This window comes from Podarcis bocagei (assembly GCF_964188305.1).
Source record: "Podarcis bocagei genome assembly, chromosome: 5".
In the NCBI taxonomy this organism is placed as follows: Eukaryota; Metazoa; Chordata; class Lepidosauria; order Squamata; family Lacertidae; genus Podarcis; species Podarcis bocagei.
This window is the reverse complement of record NC_138129.1, coordinates 53622333-53643040: the sequence shown is the minus strand read 5'-3', so window position 1 is coordinate 53643040 and position 20708 is coordinate 53622333. Positions and strand designations below refer to the sequence as shown.

Below are 20708 nucleotides of genomic sequence, written 5' to 3'. Positions count from 1 at the left end.
GTTTTTAAATGAGACTCAGCTTTGAAAAAAATTACTCTTAACTGAAAAAGTATATTGAAGTTCATACTACAGATGACAATACAACAGGTAACATAAAGTTTCAGATTGGTGGGCTGGTTCACAGAAGCCTTACAGCCAACATGGAAATTCAAGCACACACAAGACTTAATTTATGTAAGAAAATGTGGAAACAAACTGCAGACCGAACTTTACTCCCAACTGTAATCTTTAGAGAACTTTGCATTAATACTGATGTCAGTATGTTTTGATTGGGAATTATTGCTGCCTAAAAGACACTGCTGTTATTACTAGTGCAGTTTCCCTTATCTTTGCTAGGTGGCCAGATACAAGATAAGGCTCCTGCACCCTTAATAGTTGTGTAGAAGAATTTTCAGCAGGTGTAAGCTTGTGTCTGCTAAAATTCCACCCTACACAACTATTAAGGGGGCAGAATCCTGTCCTGTTTTTAACCCAGTTATTAGTAATACACGCTTTCAAGAGGTGTTAACTGTTCTCTAACTAGAGGCAACTCCTAGTAGTATTGTTAGTAGGATTTTGTTCTATGTTAGCAGTTTGTGTTTACTCCCATAAAGCGACAATTTGTGCACACTTACAGCAGAGTCCTGTGCAGTTAGGTGTGCCTGAGACCACTGAAATAAACATGTTTAGGCATGTTTAACTTTGCATAGGGAGATTGTGGACCTTGGAAGAAAGCCTAACGAACACAATAGGCCATTCTTATAAGGCTGGTACTGAACCAGAAAAAATGTTGCAGCATTTGACATTTTGTCAGTTTCTTGGTCTTAATTAGCTACTGGCTTGTGCCAGTAAGGTTAATTTCTAATGCTGCAATCCTAAGCATACTTGTTAGGGAGACTACATAGCCTGCACATGTTCAGATACAATCTTTTATCAATAGCAACGTTATTGAGAGCTAGTGATGCAGCAGGTAAGTATTGCTCAGCCAGCTTAGCCAATTGTTAAGGAGGATGGGAATTGTAGTCTGGAAACCAAGGCTTGAAAAATAAGAGAACCGCAGATAAATAGGTCCCAAATCCTAACTAAGCTACGAAGCTTAGTCTTTGGGTCAATCACTTTCTAAGCCCAGTCTACTGTGCTTGAAATATGACATATCCAGTACGCACACATCTCAGTAGGGAAGACCTGGGCAGGTATTATCCTATGTGCGTTGTTTCCTCCACTCGCAGTGCTTTATTTTTTCCTAGCCTGAGCGAATGGTTTCCATTTCCCTCTAAGCCGAAGACTGCGAGGTGCACTTGGGGACACCACTGCATTGCCAGGCTAACCCTGCCCTCTGCCGGTAGAGACCCCGGCGTCAGAGATGAGGATCAGGTGAGTCGCGCCACTTCCACCCGCTCCCGGTCACACTGCAACCTCTTTACTTTGATGCACGGAACTCTGTGGGATCGGGAGCTGCCCTGTGTTGTGTTCATTCGTCACACCTGAAGCATGCGTGGTGTGATCCAGGACCTTGGTTTTTAAAGATACATAAACACAAATGGTCTTATAAAAAACGCTGGAGGAAGGGGGTTGCCCAGCAGACATTAGATGATCCGTGTCAGAGGTCAGAGGGTTAAGACAGTTTCTGACTCTTGTCTTTAGCCGCCCGCAGAGCTAATAGGTCTCTGAATGGATGCTATTTATGCTATCGTCTACGGACTACAAGCACTCTGACTTGGAACTACATTTTCCGGCATGGTACAAAAGTCCGAGTCCGCGAACTACGTTTCCCGAAACAGCAAACAGAGGGAGAGATGCAACATTTCCAACATGCTCGAGGGTTTCTATGGCATTCGTCCTGTTGGGCTTGGGGGGGGGGGTTGCGGTTTTTTTCAACGCCTCCGGACGAGTTCCGGCTTCCCGAAAGTCCTCACAGGGAGGCGCGAGGCATGCTGGGAGCTGTAGTTCCTTTGCCTTGAGAGCGTGCCTCGCGCTGCTGGGGCGTGTCCTCAGGGGGCTATAAAAGCATCTGGAGGGGCAGTGGGCTGCGTTTCTCGGCTGATTGTTGTCACTCTGTCGGGGTCTTGAGGTGAGTTGTGGGGCTGCCATCATCTTTGGCGCCGCCGCCGCTGGCGGGGTTCGGCTCAGGTTTTGTCTTTTCGGGAACTGGGTAAGGACGAAGGGAACGCCGAGTTGTTTGTTCCGAGCAATGGGGGCGGCGGCGGCCACACAGGTATTCCTTGGTAGAATTTGTTCTCCCTCGGCTTCGCTTTAGGCGGCACATTCTGGTCCTCTTTACCTCGTGGCGTTTTGTTTCATCTCTCTCTCTCTCTCCCCCCCCATCCTTTCACCTCCTAATCCTCCCACCGGCGGTTTGGTGCATGCCGTTTTCTCACGGCGTGGGGGGCGGAGGCGGCGGTTCGCCTTAAAAACCGAGACGCCACGTGACCCGACTCGGAGTTTAGGCCGCCATTTTCAAGGCCCATCAATCCGGCGCGCAAAAAGGAGGGAGGGAGAAGGGGGCGGGGGGAAGAGGAAAAAAGAGCCGCGTCACGTGGTAGGCAGCCTCGGCCTGTAGAAAGAGGCCGTTGAGATTCGGCGCCAAAAGATCTGACGAGGGGAGGGGCGGAGGCGGGAAACGAACCCCATTGTCTACTGAGGTAAACGTCTTTCTCCCAGAGAGAACTTTCTTAGCGTCGTTGGCGGATCCGAGGGAGGAGTTAAGAGCGGCTTTTAACGCTCTGCCTTTTAACTCGTTCGATAAACCGAGCATATTAGTATTTTGGTATATTTTTCGTGCGCTCCAAGGTGGGTGGGGGTGCTTAAGGCTTGTCGGGTCTACTCTGGGTTAATTCATTTGTGGTACCGAAAAGTAGCTGGTTGCAGCGGAACTGCGGGGTGAATTGGAAAATGCCTTCTTTACTGTAGTTTTTGGAAGGAACTGTCCGTCGACGTTTTCTCATCTCACCACAGTTAACGAGTGAACACTTAAAGAAACGGGAGCGTTCCTTGAAGCGCTATTCTGTTACTCGCCTTAGGACTAATTGGCCTTCATTATTATTTTCTGCTGGAGAGATTGTAACTTATAAGAGTCTAGAAACTCGCGTGGTGATAGTTCCCTAGCCAAGAATCATCTGGTTATTGATAAAAGACCTGTACAGCCTTTTGTGTTGTAGCCTGTACAGTACTATAACAGACTTGATTTGTTTTTACACCTTCCCTTATGGAGCAAGTGTCGTTTCGGCAAATGTAGCAGAGTAGGACTTCTAAGCCACTGTAATACTGCCCACTGTTTGCAATATTTATTGAATTTATGCTTTGCTATACCTGTCAAATGATTTAAAATGCATCCAGCACGCATTTAAAGCACATTGTTTTGCCGGAAGAATTTTGGAAATTGGTTTGTCAAGGATACTGGTACTGATAACTCCGCGAGAGCGGTAACTTCTGTTCCTGGGGTATGCTCTTTACATTGGTAACAAACCTGTGTGAGAAGTCCATATAAATATACTAGTTAGGAGGGCTGTAATTTCAACTGACACATTGTATACCTTCCACTACTGACAGCTTGGCATCTGTAAAAAAATCCTTTAAAGTTCCTTTAAAATGAAATTGAAACTCTTAAATAATTTTCTGTGACTGTAGCATGCCTCTTGAACAGTGCACAGGCTGTTTGATTGGGAGCTTTTTGACTTAACAGGGAAAGGTTGTGGCATACATGAAGGAGCCAGCTGATAGTTAATTGCACCACAAGCCTATGTACCATTACTCTTAATTGGCTATAGTTCTATTTATAAAGCATACATTCCTAAGTATTCTAACTTTAGAATTTTCAGTTTCAGAATGGCAGAAGAATCTGCTGCTCCTTCTACTTCCGCTGACAAAACTGAGAGGTAAGATATAATTAGATGTAAGAATAGTGCATGTGAGTTTGAAATATAGTGTAACTATCTTCCTGTAATAGTCAGCTACTACTAGTTACATTGATTGGAATAGATGAATGAAACGAGCAGTTTTTAAACACCGACACTCTTGATTTACTATAGTAAAACAGGTAAATAATGACCAAGCTTGCTTCTAACAGCTATAATGTTGTGGCTAACAACCTGGTTTCTTCCAGTAGCACCTTAGAGACCAACTAAGTTAGTTATTGGTATGAGCTTTCGTGTGCATGCACACTTCAGATACCTGAAGTGTGCATGTACATGAAAGCTCATACCAATAACTAACTAAGTTGGTCTCTAAGGTGCTACTGGAAGGAATTTTTTTATTTTGTTTCGACTACGGCAGACCAACACGGCTACCTACCTGTAACTAGAACCTTGTTTCTATTTTTCTAGTATGGATGTGGATGCAGAAGCCAAGAAATACCTCGGTTTGGGGCAGAAAAATTTGGTAATGGGAGATATTCCAGCTGCTGTTAATGCATTTCAGGAAGCTGCTTCTCTGTTGTAAGTAATGAGATTTATCCCTTCAGTTGAATTTTCATTTGATGAAGGGAGTACGGATGACAACCTTTTTTCTTTGTTATGGGCTGCATTCTCTTGGGGGTAGTTAGTGGAGAACTGCATGCTAGTGGTGCACAGAGCCAGAAAAAAGTGTTCTGAATTAATATCTGCAATAAAGACTGCTTCATTTTTTTCTTTCCCAAATTAGAATTCTTTCGTCTATGTAGATCTACCGAAAAGTAAACCCCACTGGGTTTTACAGGATTACTCTCAAGTTCAGTGGACCCTCGGGTTACGTACCTCTCTGGATATGCAACCTTCAGGTTACAAACGTGGCAAACCTGGAAGTATTTTTCTGTGTTTCGCCACTCACGCATGCACAGAAGTGGCGCCTCTGGTTATGGATTTTTCGGGGTGCGCATGTATGTATGTAGAGGATTATTTTTTTAACACAGCTCCTGTTTTGGAAAATGAATGAAAGTAACTTTAGCACATTATTTGTTTACTTAATTATTGAATTTATATTCCTCATGAGGAACCCCAGGGTGGCAAACAGATCCACACTTCAGAAAGCAAAGCAGAAAAATTCTTAAAATTGTTAGAACATCATAAAAACAATTAGTTTTTTTTAAAAAATATTCCATCCAGTGATCTCAAGGTTACCAGGAAATTCGGCCACCAAATTCCTGCATAACCAAGAATATTTTCAAATTTCTCATGAAAGTTAATAATGGCAATAGGCACAGCTCATTGGAAAGAGAACTAACACCAAAAAAGCCCTGTTGTGGGTCAGTGCAAACCAAGCAGACCTGGTGGTCGCATCACTAACAAGTCCTCATCTACTTATTGTAGGGACTGAGATGATTGGTATTGGAGTATTTTTTAGATACTGTGTTTAGTTTCCAAGCCTCCATGTGGGAGGTCACTAGAGCTTAGACAGCTGACACTAGGGTTATCCTGGTCCAGTAACCAGACTTACCTGGGCATAACCACCTAGCAGTGGAAGCCACTCCAGTGAAAAGATGGAATTCAGGAGAACTTCCAAAGTATATCTCCCCACCCCCAAATAATTTGGACAAAACTTTTTCTCAAGCCATATGGCCTGTGTATGTGTCAGTATTTCTGTTGAATACAGTATTGTCCATTTTAATACTTCCTGATACTGTGTGAAAAGGGCAGGGGATATAATCTGCAGGTAGATTAAAAAGTGTATTTTTAAATAGATTTTAAAACTTGGTTTGGATTTTCTGGAATTTTAAATTTAATAAATTCTCAAATAACAGTGCTGTTAATATTATATCTTAACCAAAGCATGTTTGCTACAGTTATTCTTTAAAATGAAGTAGTTTCTCTACCAGCGACATAGTTAACAGGCTTCCTATTTAAATCAAGAGCCAGTTTGATCATTTTTTCAAATGATTTACAGTCAACTAGCAAACATAAATGTTTAGTTCCACTGAATGAAAATGATCTCTAGTCTGCTCAATAATAATAAGTTATTGCTTTGCATTCTTCATTAAATTATCTTTCCATTGATATATAATGTTATGGTATTACTCCAAAAAAAGGTGGTTCATGAGCTATCATTGCCAAAACAATATGACACCTGATTGGCTCTCTAAACACTTTTTCTGGTTATTTGGCTATAACATTTGATAGAGTACAGATAATTGATCAAACCTTGTTCCATTACATTCTTCATTAAATTATATTTCCATTAATATATAATTTTATTGTATTACTCTTAAAAAGTGGCGTTATGAGCCATCAGACCTTGGAAATAAAACAATTTTGGCCACGGTGTATTACTTCATATATTTGTTGAACACTGGGGCGAATCTGACATCTAAATGCTGCCTTAAAACTAAATGCCCGTTATTTAGTACAACCAGGCTTCTTTTCTATTTGTTGGAGTCTACACCTTTTATAAGATTTCATTTTTGTTAACCTATAGAGGGAAAGTCTTTAAAATATTCCATTATGACCAGTAGCCATGACTGTTTGAGATAAAGTACAAAAATACAGGAATGTGAACCCTGGACAATTGTGTGTGTCTTCCTTCCATTGTTGTTGCTTTCTGCTTGACTCTGCTTTCACCACCATAACAAACAACAACTTATTTATATGCCACCTATCTGACTGGGTTTACAAGCTGACTAAATGAAAGAACAACAACAACAACAAAACCCCCAACCAACTTGATAGCAATCACATAGCACACTGATAAATGTCCTCCTTATTTCTGTTGTAATAAATAATCCTTCATAAAAGTTATTGCATTGCATTCTTCATTAAATTATCTTTCCATTGATATATAATGTTATGGTATTACTCCCAAAAAAAGTGATGTTATGAGCCATCATTTCCTAAACAATGACACCTGATTGGCTCTCTAAAGCATTCATTTTACTGATTATTTGGCTCTAACTTTTGATAGGATACAGATAATTGAACAAACTTTGTTGCATTACAATCTTCATGAAACTGTTTCCTTTGATACATAATTTTATGGTATTACTAAAAAAAAGGTGTTATGAGCCATCAAACCTTGGAAATAAACTTTCCCCCAAAGGTTTCCACAATTTTGGCCACTTGTGTAAATGGGAAACATGACTTAAATTAATCCACCCTGCTAATCTGGTAATCTCTTTTTAGGGCTAATAAGTATGGTGAAACTGGAAATGAGTGTGCAGAAGCTTACTTTTTTTACGGGAAATCACTTCTGGAATTGGCAAGGTAAGTTAATGTGACGTGCTTTGGGCCACTTGGTGGTTTGAATAGTTAATCTAGATTAGGAAGGCTAACATAATTTTACATGGACTGGAATCCACTTCACCAGTTGCTGCTGCACACAGAACTGAAGTTACTTTTTGTAACTTTTTCTCAGAATAGTGGCAGCCATTCTAGAGCTACATAATCAGGTCAACAAACTTTGGTTGGTCTTCCTTGTCAACCAAATATGTATTTGCTTCCAGGACGCCTGGAGCAGGATCTGTTAACTGGTGTTCTTATGCTACATCAATACAGCCTTGAGTTCAAGCTATTGAACGCTAAAACTGGTGAGGGAAAAGATAACAGCAATGCCTACTTACATCTTCTAGAATGGAAAATGGTGTGCTGGGAAATGCCTTGGAAGGAGTGCAGGTGGAAGAAGAGGAAGAAAAAACAGAAGACTCAATGGTAGAAAGTGCTGATAATATAGATGGTATGTAGTGCTGTCTTAACTCATGATAGAGATGCCAAGCTGTGTGTGTTCCAAGTGGATACTAGACAAGGGTCATTTTATTATTATCAAGTTGTTTGAATCTTAAACCGCAACTAAAAAGACTCTCTAAAAGTCTTTTTAATGATAAAATTGACCAAAAACTTGTTTAAAAAGCATAAAAACCTGCCTTTTAACAAGGCCAGTGCGTCTACAAACCTAATTAAAGCATTGTTTTGAACCATGTGGGCTTCACTTTGTTTCTTAGTAAAGCATTGGTTTCTATGCTTCAAGATCTTAAGGACAGTCAGCTAATTGTTTCTAGAACCATGAACTAATTGGGCAAAGGTTCTGTGAACAAACTGAATAGTAACTCCCAGTATTACTGCTTATTGCAAAACTGTTTAGTGTATAGCACATTGTGGCCTAGATCATTTGGGCAGTGGCATCTAATAAGGTTTGATGCTGTGAAGATCATGTTGTGACAATAGGCCACGTTCACTTAAGAAAGTGGATAGTTTGTCTAATTTTCAATACTTGCCCTGTCCCTCAGTTTATAGCATCTTCCTCTGCGATCCAGTGCAATGTCTTGTCTAGACAAAGCTTGGCATCTCTTGCTTGGCTGTTACTATGCTGGCATACAACTCATTGCTTAAGCGCAACTCCTTGCAAGCCCTGTTATGGAAGGCACTTGTTCTCAGTTTAAGGGTCCAGAAGGATTGTATTGATTGCTGTAACTTTGAAGCAAGACATCAGTGGGATGGAGGGTGGGATGTGAAGATCATGAATGTTTATCACTAAATTCGAAGATTTGTTTGTGCTTGATCTTCCTTAAACATGTAGAAGAAGCAAGGGAGGAATTAAGAGAGCAGGTATATAATGCCATGGGGGAAAAAGATGAATCCAGAAAAAATCCTGAAGAGTCTCTGATGCATACAGGAGTGGAGATGCAGCTGAAGGATGTTGAAATGGAAGAAGTTGAGGAAGAAGTAGCAGCTAAGGAAGAAAAAGAAAAAGCAGCAGCTCTGGGTGGAGAAGATATCACTGTTGTGGAGAAAAAGGAAGAGCAAGAGAAGGCAGAAAAGCAGGTAGAGGCAGCTATGGAAGAACAAAACGTCAATGAAGTAACTACTGAGGTAGCATTAGAAGATGGTGCTGCTAGGGAAGAGAAGCCAGTGGATGTAGAAGGGACAGCTGGAGAAGATAAGCCAGTGGTGGTAGAAGAGGCTAGGGAAGATGCTGCTGTACAAAGAGTGGTGGTTTCAGAAGATGCAGCTGTGAAAGTTAATCCAGTAATAGAAGAGGCTGCAGAAGCAGCTGGGGGAGATACTACTTTAGGAAAAGAAGTGGCTGCAGGGGAAGCACCTGGGAAAGAGAAGGTAGTTGAGATAGCAGCTCAAGAGAGGAGAGAAGAGGAGGTAGAAAAGCATGCAGACACAATTGTAGAAAAGAATCCAATAGTAGAGGAATTGGTAAAAGCTTCAGGTGAGTTAGAGAGAGAATTCATGACAGCTGTTGAGAAAGTTGAAGGCCAGGCAGAAAAAGCAGAAGAACAGCCAGCCAAAGCTACTGCTGAAAAGACAGAGGACATGAAGCCTGCCACAGAACAGGTGGTGGTGAACTTGAAAGAGAAGGAAGAAACATTGGATTCAAGAGAAGGAGAACCTTCAGCTCCAAATGAAACTACTCCTTCAGGGAGCATCAAGCAGTCACATGAAATACAACCAGAAGAAAAAGCTGAAGTTGCTCCTAAGGTAGAAAAGGAAGAAGAAAAGGATGACGAGATGGGAGAGGGCGAAGGTAACAGGGATAGAAGACACTTGTGGGTGGATCTATTTAGAGAGCTAACCCTTAGTAACTCTAATCCATTCAGAATTCTCTGTGCCACAGGGATGAATCCACTCAAGGAGAATTTTGAAGCTGCAAGGAACAGTTGAATTGAAACAAAACTAACAAGTTGAGCAATAAATTATTGGCTTTTTTGGGGACTGGCTTGCATGAGCAGCAAATATAGAAAGCAATGGCTCGTAGAGAACACTGAATGGATGTTCACTGCATGTTTTTATGTTAATGCAAGATTAACTCTGAACAATTAAAAGCATAGTACTAGAATATATATTGACAACAAGATCCACAAAAATACAGTAACACAAGGGTGCTGGCTTATGGACCTGTATTAAACAACCTAAAACCTATCATGCTTTCAGGCCTATAACTAGAAACAAGTGCAGGTAATAGACATCACAGCTTTCATGTCCTGCTTCTCTTGCTTTAGCATTGCTGTATAACTACCTTATAATACCTTGAAAATGTTTGTTTACAAGTGAGATTCTAAGTAGTGAAATAGTTGTAAAGCTGATAAACCTTCGCATAATACAGCTGTTTAACAAATATTTAGTCACTTTGTGTTCCTATTTGAAAAAAGTGACAAATAATTGCAATAAAAGGGATACAGTCCAGTGGCAAGTTTGTTCTGGCAACTAGAGCCTTGTCCTATGCATTTCTAGTCTAAGAGTAGCTTAAAAGTATGACCCTTCAGATACTGCTGAACTGAAACTCCATAAGCCCTAATTATTTTGGCCACGTTGGCTGGAGCTGGTGGGAGTTGTGGTTTAGCAACATCTAGAAGAATACAAGATAGCCATCCCTGTTCTAATTTGAAGTCCAGTGTTTACAGCAATACTTTTTTCCTTGGCTTCTGTAGTAGTTGTTACATGAAGGCTGTAGAGCATAAGGCAGTTTGAGATTGTGCTTGCTGGGCATCTGGATTACTGAATAGCTGGTAGGAGGTCAGATTTCTTGCTCCATAAGAGGGTATATGTTCCCTGACAATGCAGAGTAGGTGTCTGAGCTATCCCATAGTTTATGTAAGTTCCTGTGCCTGACACCCAATAGTACATACCTGTCAGTTTCCCTAGGAAGCCATGCAATGACGCTTAACTAGAAATATTAATATTTCTTTTTTATCTTAACTCTGAAATGAGACTACTTCTAAGCAGTTCAATTTTAAAGCTCTTCTCTTTGTCTCCCCCATTACTATGAAAACAAAACTTCTATGGGGAAGCTATAAAAGTATTAAAACATGTTCAATTTTTTTTTAACTGACATGCCAGAGGGTGCCATGCAAGCAGCATAAAGGAGAAAGAATATCCTAACGCTGAATATTTTAATCTATGTAGCTCCCCCTCAAAACTTTGTATAAACACATGTTGCAGTCCTTGGATTATTATTGCAGATTGCACAGAAACCTACCAAGCCAATCCTCATGAACTCACAGGTTAGAAGAGTAATAGTGGTGGAAGAATTTCACAGCTGAATAAAACAAATAGTCAAGTAAAATGGATGTATAAACAGCTGGTTGTATATTAATAAGAAACTATTCTTGTAGAGATGGAAGGATCAGAAGAGGAAGATAAAGTTGAAGGGGATAAAGAAAATGACTCTGCAGTTGAAGAGGATAAAGAAAATGACTCTGCAGTTGAAGAGGATAAAGAAAATGACTCTGCAGTCGAAGAGGATAAAGAAAATGACTCTACAGTTGAAGAAAAGGTGAAGTATAAAAATGAGCATTCAAGCCTGTTAAAGAGCTGGTTCAGTGTTTCTGTCATGGAGAAAGGAACATTGTTTTCATGGAAACTATTTCCGATTACATATGTTTTCTAGAGCATAGGAAGACTGAAGTAGTCAGTTCCTTCCGAAGGTTCAAGATTATAGTAGGGGTGTGGCTTTGAGCACTCTGGTTCAAAGCAGCATTTTAACATTTTAGTCTGTTAAAACTTTAGCCTGTTTTTCCTTCTAGATGCTTGTTCGTTCTCCATTCTTAATAAAAAGCCCTTATTCTTCTCTCTGCCCCCCTTCTTTCCTTGTCCCCTATGCTATCAAAATCTCTTGTCTACTGACACAATGCATTCATACATTTTAACTCATAAACTAGTTTCACTGAAGCATGTGAAGCATTGTGGTCTCCGTCTAGTACTGCACCCATGGTTAAACTAATTTCTGTAACCATTCCCACCTTCTCTAAACCTGTTGAGTATCTTTTATTACAGTTGTTTAAAAGCCCAAAAGCAGGCCTCCAAAACCTACAGGAAATTGGGAACAGGTTGCATCTCATATCACAGCAGTAGTGATTTGCTACAGAAAGGGAAAGGGCTGTGCCTGATAATGTGCATGGTATCTGCTTAATTATCAGAAGCTTGCTATTGTTTTAAAAAACGGCTATTGAAGCAGCTTTTTTGCAACAGTACACCACCTTCTGAAGCAATTCTCTGCAGTCAACCAATTTTTAACTCAACTGAAAGTATGTCCTCTTGTGACATCTCCTTTTTTGCCTTAACATTAAAGAACTGGGCACTGCATTTTTTCCTGCTATTCAAACTATGAAAACAGTGAGGTCAAACATGAGGAAGCTATCCAGCTGATAAGCTGAGCTGATCATCAGGGAAGCCTCATGAAAGACCTGGGCAAGAACTGAAATGACATGCAAAGTGCTTTTGGAGCAAGAATTATAATTGCCACTAATTGTAATTATGTTATAATTACAATGTAGAATGAATATGAGTAGGGTTATTCTGAATCACATTTACTGACAAGGAATATGTAGTATTCAATGCAAAATTGATGGCACTTTCCAAACACTGGTTTTAATTCTGCTTGTGAAGGATTTGCTGGCTGAACAGCCAATTCATAAAAGGAGTAAGATACAATGTGAAGGACAAGCAGTTCAAAACTAATACAGGAGGAAAATAGATAATCCTCTAAAGCTGTTTGTAAATCCTTTTTGTCAAGCAGTTAATCACAATCCACAAATCTTGAATTGAATCATTAGCTAGCCATTGGTCTTTCTGCAGAACCTGTACTTCCAAGTCTTCTCTTTGTCTACCAGAAGGTGAGCTTTCATTACGCTAGGTTCTGGAAATGGCAGAAGCATTGCGGTGAAGACTATGGTACTAGGCAGGGTCTGGAAGACCAGAGTTCAAATCCCCACTTAGCCATGAAGCTCACTGACTGACTTTGGACCTTACTGTCTCTTAGTCTTACCTCAGAGCTGTGAGGATAAAACCATGCACGCTGTATTAAGCAACTTAAAGGAAAGGTAGGACATTAATAGAGCTTCCTCTGCTGTGTTCAAGACTCCCTGCAACAGAACTGGTGCCTTTGTAAGGAAGAAGTACTGATTTCCCTAATACAGTGGTGCCCCGCAAGACGAAATTAATTCGTTCCGCAATTTTTGCCATCTAACGAATTTTTCGTCTTGCGAAGCACGGTTTAAACGGTTTAACAAAGTCGCGAGACGTTTTCGTCTTGCGAAGCAAGCGCATAGGGAAATTCGTCTTGCGAGGCAAATCGCGAATGAAAAAACCTTTCGTCTAGCGAGTTTTTTGTCTTGCGAGGCATTCGTCTTGCGGGGCACCACTGTATAAGTGCTAAATTTTGCTAACAGACGCTTCAACATAGGAGTTTGTGGAAGGGGTATGATGTTCCTTTTCTAAAGTTTATATATTTGTTTCCTATGGTGACTGGTTTCTTCAGTCGCCTGCTTTAAGGCAGGAGTTCCTGAGTTGGTCCATCAACCACCAGTGGTCCACAAGCTTCATTCAGGTGGTCTGTGTTGTGTCTGTAAAAATATAATTGGAATCATGGAGCATCTAGCACAGGGTACTACAGTTGCTACAACAAGCAGAAAAATCAAGTGGTCTGCCAAGATCCTTAGCATTTGCCTTTCTATCCTTTTCTTTGATTTTCAAATAACTTTGCTTTAGGAGAGTGAAGAAGACGATGTTGGGAACTTAGAACTGGCTTGGGATATGCTGGAGTTAGCAAAAGTAATATACAAAAGGTATGTCTGGGAGTTCTGACAAATAATGCCTTTTTATACAACTAAAGGTGTTATGACAATCTTGCTGACTCTGCCTTCTTGATCTAGACAGGACACGAAAGAAGCTCAGCTCCTTGTTGCTCAGGCTCACCTAAAACTAGGAGAAGTTAGCATCGAATCTGGTAACTACCTTAAAATTGCTTAGGCATGCAGTGGATTAATTTCTGATACTATTATTCATATTTCCACTGCATATGATATTTCAGTTTTTGCATGTCCATTACATATTATATAAACCGTCAGTAATATATTTTATATTCACTTTACAGTATTCATATTTTCATAGCTGCTCAGACTTTATCAACTAGCTCAGTTTATCAACTAAGCCTTTTATTTTGGACACCTCATACTGTACTTTGTTATAATACAGTTACCTATACTATTGGGAAGTACCGTATTTTTCGCCCTATAGGACGCACCTTTTTCCCCTCCAGAAATGAAGGGGAAATGTGTGTGCGTCCTATGAGGCGAATGCAGGCTTTCGCTGAAGCCTGGAGAGCGAGAGGGGTCGGTGCGCACCGACCCCTCTCGCTCTCCAGGCTTCAGGAAGCTATCCACAAGTCTTGCAAGCCCGGCAGGATGTCCCACGGGCTCGCAAGGCTTGCGGGCAGCAGCCTGCAGCCCAAAAGCTCGGGGGGCAGCGGGGAGGCGCAGCGCCGCCACCCCGCTATTCCCAGACCTGGTCTAGGCCCAGAAGCTCTGGGGATAGCGGGGAGGCGGAGCGCCGTCACCCCGCTATTCCCAGACCTGATCTGGAGGCTGCGGGGGAGGGGGAGAAGCAAGCTTGCTTCTCTCCCCCCCCCAGCTCCACAAACTCGGGACAGCGTGGCAAGCTGTCCCTGAAGGCAGAAGAGGGAGACGGAGCGCTCCGTCTCCCTCTTCTAGCTTGGGGATGGCTGCGCAAACCTGGGGGGGGGGGGGAATAAAAAATTTCCCCTTGATTCCCCCCCAAAAAAACTAGGTGCGTCTTATGGGCCGGTGCGTCCTATAGGGCGAAAAATACGGTATGCTGGTAAATTTGTTACTTTTACGCTACTGTGGCCTAGTTCAGATGCATGATTCCCTGCTTATTAAAGCATAGCTTAGAAGCCTTGAAGAACGAATAGAGGCCCCTCGCCTTGGTCCTTTCTCAGTGTTTACACTCTGGTTAAATGGTAATTAAATTTCAATTAGCTATTCTGCCTAATAGTAATACTTACACTAATTTTATTATTTATACCCTGTCCATCTGGGTGGGTTTCCCCAGCCGCTCTGGGCAGCTTACAACATATCTGAAAACATCAATCCTTAAAAACTTCCCTAAGCAGGGCTACCTTCAGATGTCTTCTAAAAGTAAGATAGTTGTTTATTTCCTTGACATCTGAAGGGAGGGCATTCCACAGGGACCGCATCATTACCGAGAAGGCCTTCTGCCTGGTTCCTAAATGCAACTTTATCTATCTACTAACCAGGAACTTAAACTATAGTTCCCTGTTTTGAATATAATGGGAAACTGCAGTTTAACCAAACCAGGATGTAGTTGATGAATAAGGGGAAAGGCATGGGAAGGAAGCTTGCGGTCTCCTCATTTGTTCTCAGTTGTTGAACTATGTTGAGCAAGCCAGATATGCTTTCTAGCCACTGTTTCCACCAATCTGCAGACTATATTAAATGTAAAATGTCCTATATTCTTCAAAAATTGATACTGGAATCACGACAGGTTATAAAACTATTGATCGAAAACCTTTTTTCTACACTATGATTGAATTCTGCTTTGTACAAATGTCTACTTTCATATGAAAGTCCTGTGCTTTAATTTCTGTTTTTATTGTGCAGAAAACTACTCTCAAGCTATAGAAGAGTTCCGTTCTTGCCTGGCTCTTCAGCAGAAATACTTAGAGGCCCATGACCGCTTGCTTGCAGAGACTCATTATCATCTGGGGTTGGCCTTTCACTATGATAATCAGTATGATGAGGCAGTGTTGCAGTATAGTAAATCGATGGAAGTCATTGATAAAAGAATGGGTAAGTGAAGTGCAGTTCTTCATGCAGTTTTAGTTAAGCATCACCGTTACTGTGTCCTCCAAGCTCCAAATGTACAGTGTTGGGAAAGCTACAGAGCTAGTTTATTCATGAAGTGTTCAGAGAGCTAATGTGTCAGCTAGCAAACACTGCAAGAAATTTGGCAGCTGCTGCTGATCCTTGAGAATCTGTTTTAACATACACTGGGACAAAGCCCAAAACTGATGAGTAAATGGCTCTAAAAGTACTAATATCACCTAAATATCAACTTTTTTAGCGATGTTGACTGAGCGACTAAAAACAAAAGGGGAGGGATCAGCTGAGGATGAGAAGGAAATTGTAGAACTCGAGGGACTGCTTCCTGACATTAAAGAGAAGATAGAAGATTCAAAGGAGTCTCAAAAGAGCGCAAGAATAGCTGAACTGGCTCTGAAAGCAACTTTGGTGAGTCCTAAGCTTACTACTACCATTTTTTGTGAACTTGTGCTAGAGAGGAGCAGATAGCAAAATAAATTAAGCTGAGATACACAGCTGTAAATGGGAAGAAAGGATGCCATTGATACTTAGTTTTATAGTAAAGGTAAAGGTAAAGGTACCCCTGCCCGTTACGGGCCAGTCTTGACAGACTCTGGGGTTTGTGCGCCCATCTCACTCTATAGGCCGTGGGCCAGCGCTGTCCGGAGACACTTCCGGGTCAGGTGGCCAGTGTGACAAAGCTGCATCTGGCGAGCCAGCGCAGCACACGGAACGCCGTTTACCTTCCCGCTGGTAAGCGGTACCTATTTATCTACTTGCACCCAGGGGTGCTTTCGAACTGCTAGGTTGGCAGGCGCTGGGACCGAGCAGCGGGAGCGCACCCCGCCGCGGGGATTCGAACCGCCGACCTTTCGATCGGCAAGCCCTAGGCGCTGAGGCTTTTACCCACAGCGCCACCCGCGTCCCTAGTTTTATAGTGGAAAATGCTAAATTTTTACTTTGGGGGGGGTAGGAGATGACTTTTGAAGCACTGAGTTCAAAGACCTTACATTGAATAATTAATGTTAAGATGACATGTAAAATTTGTTCCAGGGGATCCCCCAAACTCTTGAGCTGATTTTGAAGGAAGTTAGCTGGAGGTGACAGTAGATGAAGCACTGTTATAGGAATGGAAGTTGTTGCATCAGTGGAAATGCAGGCTTGAATATGTCCCTTATTCTAAAAGCAAGACTGCAGATAGCAACTGCAAAATAGCTTGGGGGTTCACACACTACAGATGAGACACCTGTTTACTTCTCTTGTGGTCTTAAAAAACATTGGGAGCTTGAAAAATTAACTGCAGACCAACTTCCTCATTATTGCTTCTTATTACACCTTAAATTTTATAAATTGTTCTTCAAAACCAATGTGCTCTTCATTGTACATGTTTGTAGTTTAGTCCCAGTAGGCTTTTAATAGTGACTTCTAGACTGATAGATCTCTTTGTTTCCAGGTTGGTGGATCATCATCTAGTTTTCCACAGGCAACTGAAAGCAATCCAGCTTCAGCTGTAAGTGATACTAATCCCTAAAGCAAGCAGTTTAATTCTGCTGTTCTATAGTATTTCATAGTTTGCCTTCTGTTTTGTAACAGATCCCAGCTGGGCAAAAAACTGATGGAGCTCCTCAGTGTATTACAGACATCTCCCATCTTGTCAGAAAAAAGGTTTGTGTCCCATACAACTAACAAAAATAGGTAACCCACTGGCTTGCAGTACTTGAGCCAGGTGTAGGCAAACTTGGCCCTCCAGATATTTTGGGACTACAGCTCCCACCATCCCTAGCTAACAGGACCTAGTGGTCAGGGATGATGGGAGTTGTAGTCCCAAAACATCCGGAAGGCCAAGTTTGCCTATGTCTGACTTAAGCCATCACTTAAAAGCTTCTATCATTCTGCTTCTACAAATTTTAGAAATCGTGCATAATATCTTCTCCACTGGGAGCCAATCAGCCTGAGAACCATCTAGCGCACTTGGTAGCTTTTGATGGTTTTGTGCTGTGCAGCGCTCGTCTCACTCACCCTGGTTTAATTTTAAAGCTTAATTGTGTGGGTCCTGCAGGCACTTGAGAATTTAGATGTGTTGGGGACCTGCAAAATTGTCCAGGGTAGAGATTAAGAGTTTACAGGTAGCATGAAATCCATATAAACTGAATGTCACAGCCAGGCTGAGCTGGGTTCCCATATTTCAAGTGGAAAGGAGAATTGGTTAAAATAGCAAAGCCAGTCTAAAACAAGCAAACTACATTTGTATCTTAAGATACCCCCCTTTTTTAATGAAAAAATTCTTTATTGAAATTCATTAATATCATTACAGATTTAACTTACTTCACACATACATATACATACATACATACTATATATATATATACACACACACACACACACACACACACACACACACACACATATATATATATATATATATATATTCTCATTCATAAATTTGTTTAACTTAGAATGTTAATTTAACCTTCTAATTCCACTTAGATATCAGCTAAGCTAAAATCATATAATGGTACATAAAATAAAGTAAAACAACAACAAATTAAAGTAGAATAAATATTGACTTCCCATCATTTCCCGATATAGTTGACATTTGCGATATTGAATGTACTTATAATTATTACCTTACAATTAATATAATACTTTCTAATATTTTCTTACAACCTAGCGTACCGATTTTCCTTTATTTATATTTTACGTACACAAGGGTCATTCAGATACTACCATAGATATTGGTAGATATGTCACTGTTATTTTTTTGTAAGTATCTCTTAAACATTTCCCATTTTTGAGAAAATCATTGTTTGGTGTTACCTCTTAACCTATTTGTTAATTGAGCTATTTCCACATAGTCTGAGTATCATCAACTTTTTGAGACATTCAGACAGGACAAATAAAATGGATTTGCCAATGAGCCCTCTAAATTTGAAATAGTGCTGTTAAATAATGACACCAAGATTATCACAAGGATGTACTGATCCTCCTTGACTGGGAAGTCAAGGTGGTCACGATGAGATGGGCGCAGGATATTGGATGTCCCATTATGATGAGAGAATGGGAATCACTCTGGAAAATTAACATGAACTTTACTGCATGTTACACCATCAAAGAAAATATGATGAAAATGCAGTTTCGGTGGTAATTACACCATCAGAAATCTTCAAAATGTATAAAAATAGTTCGAATAAGTGTTGGAAGTATGGAGAAAAAATGGGAGATTTTTATCATATGTGGTGGACATGCAGAAAAGTCCAAGATTTTTGGAATATTTAAGACGAGATGAAAAAATGTTCAAATTAACATTTTTAAAGAAACCAGAAGCCTTTCTGTTAGGAATCTTGACATTCCGAAAAATGTAAGCGAAATCTTTTTATATGCAACAGCGGCTGCCCATCTATTGATAGCATCTAATTGGGAAGGGGGAAAAGATATCAACGCTAACAGAATAGCAAAACGAAAGATACCCTCTTAACAAAATCTCTCCATATAGTTAGGAAATATTTGATCTGCTTCTTCTACAGTCTGCCTTCTGATTTTGAGAGCTATGTGTAGACTGTTAGGTAACCCAGAACTAGATTGCTTTCAGTATTGGAGGACAACTTTCCAATAGCTGAAGCAGCAGTATGCACCTTGTAACCTTTGCTGTAGCCCAGAACAGTTTTAAAGCATAGTTCAGTTGGCAGCTTATTAATAGTAAATGCATAATAGCACTAGATATTCTTTATTAATACTTTACATTTGAAATTGTACTTGGTGAAGACTAAACAATTTTGTCTTCAGAGGAAACCCGAGGAAGAAACTCAACAGGGAGATAATGAAGCTAAGAAATCTAAACCAGAACCGGCTGTCAATGGTGGTGGTGATGCTACCCCCAGTGGAAATGTGGTTGCAGAGAAAAAGGAAGAGGAGGTGGGCTGTCGAGTCAGGAGTCTGTATATTTTCCGTTTCCCAGGCTCATCTTTCCTGCCTGCCTTTAATTGCTTGTTGGTCTTCTCTCCCAGACCACTTAAAGTTGGAAATTTGCTTGTGTCAAAATGCATGTTGGAATCTGTCTAAGCTAAACCTGCTAGACTAGTTCTGTATACTTGCAGAATGCAGTATGTATCTCTTGGATGTTTTGAAATAGGAACTTTGCTTAAAGTACTATTTATGCAGGAGTCCTAATTCTTTACATTATCAGAAGTAGAGAAAGAGATTTAAGACAGATTATCTAAGCGTAATTTGGTTAATGGCTTCTGTCAAGAGGCAGCAGCAGCCATGCTACATTTAAGTAATCAATTGTACATAAGTGTGTTGAATGCTTTCAAGAGCTGTATTTAACTGGTCAGGTAAAACAAATGCATGTCCTAAATAACTTTTTTTTTTTTTTACAGGCAGAGGAAAGGCCACAAGTTGAAACAGTTCAAAGTGCTGTATGATAGATAGTTTTAATATTGGACACTCCCTCCCAAGGCCAGTGGGTTTTGTATATAATGTATTTTTTCACTTTTGGCAACTTTTGTATTCAATAAAGATTACTCAAACATTTAACACTGCCTTTTGATAAAATTCAGCCGTATTAATGCATAAATACCTATTGTCTCAATCAGCAGACCTAAAGATGGTTGCATCTGCCTCCCAGCCAGTTCTACAACAGCAGTGCCAGGCTGGCTTTCAGTTGATGTACTGACTTGTAAATGTCTTGGTTTGTAAGGGTTTAGGAAGCAAAGTAGCATTTTTTTTTTGTGGTTAGAAAATTGTAGCCTAGATACTGAGCAGATATGGGGCCTAAATGTTGGTGGCATTTCTTCCTGGATTTAGTTTGAAACTGCAAGTCTGAGGAAGCACTAAACCATGGGTAAGCAAACTAAGGCCCGGGGGCTGGATCTGGCCCAATCGCCTTATAAATCTGGCCCGCAGACGGTCCGGAAATCAGCGTGTTTTTACATGAGTGGAATGTGCCCTTTTAATTTAAAATGCATCTCTGGGTTATTTGTGTGGCATAGGAATTCGTTCACCCCCCCCCCCAAATATAGTCCAGGCCCCCACAAGGTCTGAGGGACAGTGAACTAGCCCCCTGCTGAAGTTTGCTAACCCCTGCACTAAACCATTTATGTCTACTGTGTCAGACTGGAAATAGTTTTAAGAGGATGAGCCTTCTAGCAAATTTTGCGGGAGTCAAGCAGAGTGCTGGTTAGAGTAGCTGCAAATATGAGGGAAG

At 40.8% G+C, this 20708-nt stretch overlaps 1 protein-coding gene across 7 annotated transcripts; it reads left to right on the top strand.

Moving 5' to 3' along the window:
* Positions 1-1826: 1826 nt before the first annotated feature.
* On the top strand, positions 1827-20038 carry NASP (nuclear autoantigenic sperm protein). Of its 7 annotated transcripts, none has more exons than XM_081195566.1 (15): positions 1827-2050; positions 3798-3854; positions 4302-4412; positions 7065-7145; positions 7511-7614; positions 8551-9411; positions 11000-11160; positions 13374-13450; positions 13538-13611; positions 15305-15493; positions 15768-15934; positions 16959-17015; positions 17099-17170; positions 19268-19417; positions 19882-20038. In XM_081195566.1, the coding sequence occupies exons 2-15, from the start codon at positions 3805-3807 to the stop codon at positions 19924-19926; spliced, it is 2199 nt and encodes a 732-aa protein (XP_081051692.1). In that variant the 5' UTR covers positions 1827-2050; positions 3798-3804; the 3' UTR covers positions 19927-20038. The 7 variants fall into 7 exon arrangements, with proteins under 7 accessions (XP_081051692.1, XP_081051687.1, XP_081051691.1 ...); XM_081195561.1 differs by having other exon boundaries at positions 1829-2050; positions 8455-9411; XM_081195565.1 differs by having other exon boundaries at positions 1832-2050; positions 8455-9411; positions 19289-19417.
* The last annotated feature ends 670 nt before the right edge of the window (positions 20039-20708 follow it).

Excerpts from the sequence above, each read along its gene's own strand:
- NASP (XM_081195561.1), top strand. The coding sequence starts at position 3,805 with ATGGCAGAAGAATCTGCTGCTCCTTCTACTTCCGCTGACAAAACTGAG. Across the intron at positions 11,161-13,373 it reads ACTCTACAGTTGAAGAAAAG|GAGAGTGAAGAAGACGATGT; the intron begins GTGAAGTATAAA and ends ACTTTGCTTTAG. Across the intron at positions 13,612-15,304 it reads AGAAGTTAGCATCGAATCTG|AAAACTACTCTCAAGCTATA; the intron begins GTAACTACCTTA and ends TTTATTGTGCAG.